General features: G+C 35.0%; 1 protein-coding gene across 1 annotated transcript; it reads right to left on the reverse strand.

Moving 5' to 3' along the window:
* Window positions 1-8,625: 8,625 nt before the first annotated feature.
* Window positions 8,626-9,934, reverse strand: LOC115957988 (F-box protein At2g27310-like). Its single transcript, XM_031076348.1, has one exon. It carries the CDS (start codon window positions 9,897-9,899, stop codon window positions 8,856-8,858), a length of 1,044 nt encoding a protein of 347 aa, XP_030932208.1. The 5' UTR covers window positions 9,900-9,934; the 3' UTR covers window positions 8,626-8,855.
* Window positions 9,935-10,291: the final 357 nt, after the last annotated feature.

Consider the following 10,291-nt stretch of genomic DNA (forward strand, 5'->3'; position numbering starts at 1 on the left):
GCTAAAGGTTCTCCAGTTCCTACAGGTGGGGATACAGTGATGGGAGACATTCCAGGAGTGGCCGCTTCAGATCTTGATTCAAGGCTTTCCACCTTCTTAGCTCATTTTCTCCCACGGGCTCAGAGGCCGCAGGTGGCATATTAGTACCTTTGCTATTCCTTTGTCTTGGAGGCATGCTCTGCTAAAGGATTGCTTCTTTCCTCTTCTTTACCCAGTCCCCAGCGGAGTCACCAAAATGTGAAAGTGCTTTTTCTCTAGCACTCAGGCCTAAGGATCCTGGGCCAAATAGTTGTAGTTTGGTGGATTGGGCTTTGATTCACCGTAGCTAAAGGGCTGTGTAAGTTGTGCGCAGGGCATACTTCCTACAATACACATAAACTAACAAACAAGGATATTTGTATTGAACAACAATCAAAACAGCAAAGTAATGCAAAAACAAACAGTAAATGCACAAAGCAATGGTTTGGAATCCTCAAATCATTAAGAAATGCTTCATTGAATTTTCTTTATTATGATTACAGTATGCTCACTAAGACGTGATACAAGGTTCAAGTAAGCTCAAAATTTACAATCTTAGATGATTGCTTCTTCCCTCTTCTTTACCCAGTCCCCAGCAGAGTCACCAAAATGTGAAAGTGTTTTTTCTCTAGCACTCAGGCCTAAGGATCCTGGACCAAATAGTTGTAGTTTGGTGAATTGGGCTTTGATTCACCGTAGCTAAAGGGCTGTGTAAGTTGTGCGCAGGGCATACTTCCTACAATACACATAAACTAACAAACAAGGATATTTGTATTGAACAACAATCAAAACAGCAAAGTAATGCAAAAACAAACAGTAAATGCACAAAGTAATGGTTAGGGATCCACAAATCATTAAGAAATGCTTCATTGAATTTTCTTTATTATGATTACAGTATGCTCACTAAGACGTGATACAAGGTTCAAGTAAACTCAAAAATTACAATCTTAGATGGCTATTCAAGCCTTTAAGACTTGCAAAGTTTGATTCTTTTTGAATTCGAGTATGTGCTATAGTGGCTGTTTCTGGGATACAGGGAGATAATTTTACTAATTTCTCTGAGTTTTCTTTTCGACAGAACTTTCTCAATGATTCTGTTGTAAATTTCTCTCTGTCCCTCTTCGCAATCCTTCCCCACTTTTTATAGTATTATTCTGGAGTCCCGGGGAACTATTGATTCTCCTGTTTTGCCCCCTGGGTACCAGAGCTTGTGTTGTGCCCATCACCAGAAGGTTTAGTTTTCCCTATTCTTCATTCTTTCCTTCCTTTTAGTGTTGTTTCTTTGAAAGTCCATGGCTGACTACCTATTTCGGAGTGCGCTAAGGTCACATTCTTCACAGTTCAGCTTTTGGTCGTCCTTCTTCTTTATCCTTTTTCTCAAACGAGCGGAATCCCACTCTGCTGGTTTGAAAGTCCTTTGCTGCTACTCCCTTTTTTATACCTCTTCATTCTGGTTCCCCAAGGTACCACCCACTTGCGGTACTAGAAGTCACTCCAGGTTTTCTTCTTTTCTTGCTGGATCATTTGGTATTTGAGAAGGACGTGCCCATCCTCTATTTCTTGTGCTCTTTTGGCTTTTTTCTTTGAGCTGTCTTAATCCTTTCTTGATTGTATTACATGCCTCGGGGATCCCGAGCCTTTTGGCAGTCTCTTAGAATCCCGACACAGCTTTATTTTTACGCTGGCAATTCTTCAATCTTCTGATCTGGGCTTCTTTTTTCTTTTTCTTTCTTCTTTTCTCATAAACTTTCGGGCTAGTCTTTTTTTTTTTTTCTTTATGTTTTTGGGCTTCAAGCCTTTTGGGCTTACCATTTCTTCTCTTTTTCCATGGCTGCTTGTGCTTATTTCTTTGGGCTTGGGTGCTGTGACTTTTTGGACCTCAACACCTAACAATTAAATAAATTGCTAAGGTTGCTGCTACAAGTGCCGAAGATTCAATAGTTGCTACTACAAGTGCTGGAGATTCAAGTTCAAAGTATGCAGGCCAAGAAAAAGAACAAACCTTGGATGATTTGAGAACAAATAACTAGGCATTAATAATAATCAGTTTTATGTAATCCACATACATTTGGTGGTGATAATTTTGGAGCTTTAGGTAATATAGATTATGTACCCGCAAATACTTCTGTAATTTTTTTTTTTTTTTTTTTTTGTCCTTAATATAATTTTGCAGCTTTAAGTGATAATTCACACCTATTTATCCTGAATAAAGCTGCATTTTTACAGATTGCATATTTAGGTGATATAAATGACTATGTTGCTACATCAATAGCATGGGAAACTCTTATGATACCTATTCTGATAAACTTGAAAATATGTCATTGCAAAATGAAATACTTATTCTGTCAAATCTTGAGTAAGAAGGAATAAGGAGAAATGGAAGTACCTAATTTTTAAAGAGAAATGATATATCCACAACATTTTCACAATATTTTTACAACAAATCCTAAGTGACAGATTGTTACTAGTTGTTATTGTTGGGGCAAAAAAGTAATTTTAGTGTTAGGTTCAAATTTGAACTAATAACAACTATCCACCTATGATTTGTTGTAAAAATGTTATGAACGTAGCACTTCTAAATTTTAAAATCTTGAGTAGGAAGGAATAAGGAGAGATGGAAGTGCCTAATTTTAAGGGATATGAATAAGTATCTAAAATTTAGGAGTGTTTAAATTAGTACCTTTACATATCTAACCTTATTATTTAATCTTTTTAAACATATGAATTTAAGGGTATTTTGGTACGCAAAATGATGAAACTTAAATAAAAAATCATGTTCTTAGTAATATAGGCTAGCCTCTGAGGCTCTTTTTTTTTTGGGAAATGATTAATTTAGACCATTTATTATAATGTGGGATTACTATATTTTCCAATCACAAAAAATAACCTAGGGGTGTGATGAAAAATTATTTCACCACACATAATACTCATTACACCCCTAGATTTTTTTGTGATTAGAAAATGCAGTAATCCTAAATTATAATAAATGCTCTAAATTAATTATTTCTCAAAAAATAAAAAATAAAAACTTTAACAAAGAAAAACTTGAATTGAACACATATAGAGAGATTAATACCACAATAATAGAAGCAACTGGTGCAAGGGTAGTGAGTTGGAAGTGGAAGGGTGACGACTAGAGTCTGATTTTTGAGGGCTAAAAGAGTGACCAGATTTTTTTTTTTTTTTTTTTTTACTAACAGAACAGTGAGATATGACTAAGGTATTAAATTATTAATGTGTTGATATTTTGTCTTTATTATATATAATATAAAATAAATAAATATATTAATATAGATGAAGGGTACAGTACGGTGCAATTTGTACGATTTTTATATTATAAAATCACCGATTATACCGCATCATGCAATGTAATGCACCATGCACCATTACTTATGGTACAATGCGATTCTACTATTTTGCGGATTATTGTGATGCCATTTTTACGGTTTGTACGATTTAGTGGACACATGAACACACGGTATTGCGAGTTCTATTTGGAAATTTGCAGAGGATGTTGGGGTCCATATCATCATTATTGACGGAGATTCTTGCAATAATTTCGAAGCTTTATATCTTCACCCGATGTTCACGTTTTTGTCAGGTGAATTTTTTATTTTTAATCTTGGCCCCTGTTGCAGTAAACTGTACACTGCGATGTTTTTGGCTTTAGTGGCGAATGATACAGAGTATGGTTCACTATTATTTGATCAGTACTGCGTCGAAGAATATCTTCCTTTCATTGTACAGATTTTGGCTAATCTCTTTCCTTTCTTTCTTTTTGAGAACCACGTTTGGAGTCTTTCAGCTTAATATTGTTAAATTTAGAGTTTATTTGTCTTATAGGTACTGTTCCAAATTATTTAGAAAATTAAGAAAAGAAAGTGAATTTCGACAACAGTGTTACCGAAATTCAACAAAAGTATAAGAGAGAAAAAAAAGTAGAAGAGAGAAAATTTTGAATTTCGATAATCACATTACTGAAATTCCTGCTATCCAAACCTGCTAGCCGAGTGGGTGTGAAGTGCTTGAAGTGTGAAGTGCCCAAAGGGAAACCAATTGTGGCAATGCCATTGCCGAAATAGGGGAAAAAAAAATTTTGTGGCAATGCCATTGCCAAAAATGGGAGAAAAAAAATAGTGGTTGCCGAAATCTGGGGAGGAATTAAAAATAAAAATAAAAGTGGTAAGTCCACAATATTTTTACAACATTTTCACAACAAATCACAGATGATTAGTTATTATTAGTTCAAATTTAAATTTAATACTGAGATTACTTTTTTAATTCAACAATAACAATCTGCCACTTAAAATTTGTTCTAAAAATTTTGTGCACATATCATTTCTCAAAAAAAAAAAATTGTGGAATAGATTTGTGGCAATGGCATTGCCAAAATAGGAAGGAAAAAAAAATTTGCAATTGATTTGTGGCAATGCCATTACCGAAATAGGGGAGGGGGGAAATTTATGGCAATGCCATTGCCGAAAATGGGAGGAAAAAAAAAGTGGTATGTCTACAATAATTTTACAACATTTTCACAACAAATCACAGGTGATTAGTTATTATTAGTTCAATTGAATTTAACACTGAGATTATTTTTTTAATCCAACAATAACAACCTGCCACTTAAAATTTGTTGTAAAAATATTGTAAAAATTGTGTGCACATATCATTTCTCAAAAAAAAAAAAATGTGGAATGGATTTGTGGCAATGGCATTGCCGAAATAGGAGAGAAAAAAAATTTTGCAATTGGTTTGTGGCAATGCCATTGCCGAAATAGGAGGAAAAAAAAATAAATTTGTGGCAATGCCATTGCCAAAAATGGAAGGAAAAAAAAAATAGTGGTTGCCGAAATCTGGGGAGGAATTAAAAAAAAAATGTTACGTCTACAATATTTTTACCACATTTTTACAACAAATCACATGTGATTAGTTATTATTAGTTCAAATTTGAATTTAACACTGAGATTACTTTTTAATCCAATAATAACAACCAGTAACAACCTGTCACTTAGGATTTGTTGGAACAATTTTTTTTCCCTCCTATTTTGGCAATGCCATTGCCACAATTCCATTCCACAATTTTTTTTTTTTTAGAAATGATATGTGCACACAATTTTTACAACATTTTTACAATAAATCCTAAGTGGCAGGTTGTTATTAGTTGTTATTATTGGATTAAAAAAGTAATCGCAGTGTTAAATTTAAATTTGAACTAATAATAACTAATCACATGTGATTTGTTGTAAAAATATTGTGGACGTAGCACTTTTTTTTTTAATTCCTCTCCAAATTTCGGCAACCACTATTTTTTTTTCCTCCCATTTTCGGCAACGGCGTTGCCACAATTGCCACAAATTTATTTTTTTCCCCCTATTTCGGCAATGGCATTGCCACAAACCAATTGCAAAATTTTTTTTCCCCTCCTATTTTGGCAATGCCATTGGCACAAATCCATTCCACAATTTTTTTTTTTTTTTTGAGAAATGATATGTGCACACAATTTTTACAATATTTTTACAACAAATTTTGAGTAGCAAGTTGTTATTGTTGGATTAAAAAAGTAATCTCAATGGTAAATTCAAATTTGTACTAATAATAACTAATTATCTGTGATTTATTGTAAAAATATTGTGAACGTAGCACTTTTTTTTTTTTAATTCCTCCCCAGATTTCGGCAATCACTATTTTTTTTTCTCCCATTTTCGGCAATGGTATTGCCACAATTGCCACAAATTTATTCCCCCCCCCCCCTTTTTCGGAAATGGCATTGCCACAAACCAATTGCAAATTTTTTTTTCCCTCCTATTTCGGCAATGCAATTCCACAAATCCATTCCACAAATTTTTTTTTTTCGAGAAATAATATGTGCACACAATTTTTACAATATTTTTACAACAAATTTTAAGTGGCAGGTTATTATTGTTGGATTAAAAAAGTAATCTCAGTGTTAAATTCAAATTTGAACTAATAATAACTAATCACCTGTGATTTGTTATGAAAATGTTGTAAAAATATTGTGGACATACCACTATTTTTTTTCCTTCCATTTTCGGCAATGGCATTGCCACAATTGGTTTCCCTAGGTTTGGAAAGCAAGAATTTTGGTAATGTGATTACCGAAATTCAAAATTTTCTCTCTCCCACTTTTTTTCTTTCTCTTTCATACTTTTGTTGAATTTCAGCAACACCGTTGCCGAAATTCACTCTCTTTCCTCAATTCCCTAAACAACTTGGAATAATGTCCATAATGCAAATAAACTCTAAATTTAACAATATTCAGTCAAAAGACTCATCAAGTTTTGGCTAATCAAGAAAAAGAAAAGTTCACAAAAAGATTGTCAAAATATTCTCAAACAAGGTTTTTATTTCCACATGCTAAATATGCCTATGATTGAAATTTAAAAGTGATACCAAGACTTGGAAGAATGGAACTTAGGTCAGTTAGGTGTGTGGGCGGTGGGTCCCTGGGAGAGCTTTTTTCTACAAGGCCTGGAAAAAGGAGTCACGGGGGAGAGTTCATCGCATCACGGACCCCAGATTAAAGGGGTGTTTGGCATAGTACTTTAAGAAAGGTTGTTTGTAGTTTTTTGAAATACGTGTGAGTAAAAATATATGTGAAAATGTGTGTAATGTTGTTTAAAATATAAAAATGTGAGTTTGAGATGGGGTAACAAACAGGCCCTCTTAAAAAATTCAAACTTCTTTTCACATTCATTTCAAGAAAAAATCATGTGTGTAGAGTGTAGACAAGGCTACTGTGTTCTTCTTTCTTTTCTTTTTTGTTTTTTGTTTTTTTTTTTTTTTTAAGTTTTCCGTGACTGCTAATATATCAATTGGTATTTGGTCATAAACCAATAATATCTTTGGCAATTGAGCACCCGATGTAATTGCTTTCAATAGTTGAGACTGAAAATTTAAAAAAAAAAAAAAACTTTTAATCTTGATTATTGTAATTAGGGACGGTCGCCCTAATTACGCAACTTCTCTTCAATCTCTATCTTATTTCTTTTTTATACCTATACATAATAAGTGAATTTTGACAAAGAAAATGACACTCAATAATATAAATGTTATATCGTATCATGTCATGGTTTGTGACCAAATCATAAATTATATGTGGTGTGATGGTGTCATCAAATTGTATAGTTATATGAGATTGACACAAAACTATAAACTAAGGGACTTGATTGGTATTTTTTTTTTTAATTTTCAAGAATTTATTGAAAAATATGCTCAAATCATAGGGACTATAAAATTTGAAGGCAATTTTTTTTCTTACACCAACACTACATTAGTTTTCTCTTCTGCAACTTAAAATTTCTATCTTCGTGTGAAAGTTGCAGATATTATTTTCTTGGTCAATTGAAAAAGAAAAAGGAAAAACATGTTAACATTACAAATATTTAAAGATAATAAAATGTAAGTAAGTGCATGACTTGAGACTTTAGTGATCGAGCACCATCATATTCCTTCAAGAATTCACAAAATTTGTTGATTCAAGGGAAAGGAAAGGTTAGGTCTTATATGAACAAAAGAAAAAAAAATTGTCATCACAAATTTGTTGATTGATGGAATGTAGAACCTACCCAAAAGCAAAGAGGCAATTGGGGAAGTAAAGCTCCACCTAATTAAATTAATGCCCCACATAAAAATAGTAAATATTCATGCACTAGAAGATAAGGAGAAGCTAAAAGCTGGCAACCACTAGTGGCCAAAGATAACTTGTAAATTTTGAGCATCTACAAGCGGACTTATAACTTATTCAAACTCATTTTTCCCAAAAAAAAAAAAATATTCAAAGTGTTGACCAGCCTGCTGCCGCCCTTTCTAACATTTTTTTTTTTTTTCTCTTCTAATCTATTTACCACGCCAATGGGTTCTTGTTAAGATGATTCTCACACCAACCTCTTTTCTAATTTAAGAACCCCCCAAAAAAATTAAGAATACAAATAAAATCTATTTGCCAAAACTTGTCCGACACATAAATTTTTTTTAATAGGAAAAAGACAGCGTAGTTTATATTAAATGAAAGAGACTAAACCAACCAGAATTACTAAAGAAATTTGTAGTGGAATATCCACTCAACAAAGTTTGAGATATGTAAAGCATATTGAGCTAAACTATAAACAACATTATAGTATGACTCCAAAACTTATCCAATGCAGAATTGGACTCCAAAACAAGAAAGGTCAAAGTCATAAAATATAGTGCAGCAATTAACCTATTATAGAAAATTAGAAACACTATAATAGATAAACTAATATAGTGCTCACTTTAAGGTATTGGGTTTGAGTTATTAACAATATTGTAACAAAACTGGATTGATTCGGATTTTCAGACCTCACCAGCCAAGGGCCCAAGCTCGTATGTCTAATATTTTGATTTTGGTTGTGGATATAAGGCTCGTTTATCTGAGTTACCATATCTTTTGGGTTGAGAGAGGATGTTATGGATACTAATTTAACAATCCAATTGCTAATGAAGAAAGACTTTACAATAAGAAGCCAATAAAAATGGAGCATTAAACTATGATATATAATGGTGATAAAAACACTACATCCACGTGTATCATATAGCCCACATATTACATTTTATCATGATAAAAAATAAAAAATAAAAAATAAAAAATAAAAAATTGTGATGAATATCAATGAAATAATCCCTAAACTACATATATATTTCCATCTTATTTCAATTTTAACTTTTTAATTCAAAAGAATAAAAAATAGAAACCTATTTTATGGTTTTAACTATCTCCGTTTCTTTTGTTTTCCTTACCAATAATATCAACGGTGAGAACATCCAGCTTAACGGTAGCGGTTAATTTAGTTTTCTCCCTACCTGAACAAAAGAAACGACCAGAAAGCCGCGAAAATAGTGAATCCAGTGGCAATGCAAGCCATGTCCAACGCTTTCTCTCTCCTCTGCTTTCTTTCCTTTCTCTCTCTCTTCATTGTCAGAAACTCTTCGAACCTCTCTTTCCCTTCCCCTTTCCTCTCCTTCTTCCTCTTCCCACTTTCCATCGCCCCTTGCAAAATTACCAAGCCGTCCTTCCCGTTCAAATGCTTCCCCTCCAAGTCCTCCACTTGCATGCTCACTTCCAGCACCTGCATCGCCCCTCCCACCTTTCCCTCGCAAGTGACTACCACCGCGCACTGGACTACCTCCGACGAGTCCTCGCCGCCGGAGATGACCATCGAGTACCGGAGCTGCACGTCTCCGGTCAGCCACTGTCGCTGGACCGACACGGGGCTCCGGCTCGAGACGTTCGCCGCAATGTTTCGGGTCGGGTCGATAAGGATCCAGCTTAGCTTCAGGTTCTCCTCGAGGTGGTCCAGCCAGGCTTGGTCCTCTCCGACGTGTCGTATCGGTGTCTGAACCGACTCTTTCTGTCCAAGTAAGTCGAACCGAAGCGGCGAGCAGAGAAACCAATCGGACTTGGTCTCGTTCTCTTGGACCTTCGAGAAAATGAGACTCTCCTTGTAGTGAACATCAACGGCGGAGATTATCTCGGCCAGAAACGGACGGTTATGATGATGCTGCTTCGGCGGAGAGCGGTGGTGGAGGAGTGGGAATGAGTCAGAGAAAAAAGAACGATAACCACCAGGGAACGAGGAGATGACGTGGCGGACACGTGGGTCGTCGATGGAAGGCCACGTGGAGGAGCAGATTTCCCGCCAGAGCTGTTCTTCGGTGGAGAGAGCGTGCAAGTGGGAGGAGGCGCAGGAGGCGGAGGCGAGGGTGGCGCCGTCGAGCCTGGTGAGGATGTGGGTCTTGATGACGTCCTGGTGGACGTCTGAGATTGCAGTGCCACCGCCGTGATTGTGATCATGATCATGATCGACGGTCGTGATTGTGATTGTGGTTGTGCCAGATTCCATGAGGGTCAACCGGGAAAGGCCTTTTAGAGCTAAATTCAAAGTTATGAGGTTGTGACAAAGAGAATGGTGGATATGGAGGCTTTTATAGCGCGAGAGAGAGAGAGTGTGTGTCAAAGCAATGTTAAACGGTCCACACCGTGTTATCATGTCTTATCTTTTTTTTTTTTCCTTAGGTGTTCTCATATCTATCTATTATTGTTAGTTAAAGAAACAATGAAACACCCATTTCACTTCACCGTGTTTATTTAATTTTTAATTTTGTGCTAAGTAAATTATTAATGATAAAAATCGAAGGTTTCAAATTCAATTAGATTTTAAATTAGAGTTCAGTTTTTCGCTATGTGCCTATCTAAGTTTAGGCCATTGTACAATACCCATCTCTTTTTTAAGAA

This window comes from Quercus lobata, chromosome 8 (genome assembly GCF_001633185.2).
Source record: "Quercus lobata isolate SW786 chromosome 8, ValleyOak3.0 Primary Assembly, whole genome shotgun sequence".
In the NCBI taxonomy this organism is placed as follows: domain Eukaryota; kingdom Viridiplantae; phylum Streptophyta; class Magnoliopsida; order Fagales; family Fagaceae; genus Quercus; species Quercus lobata.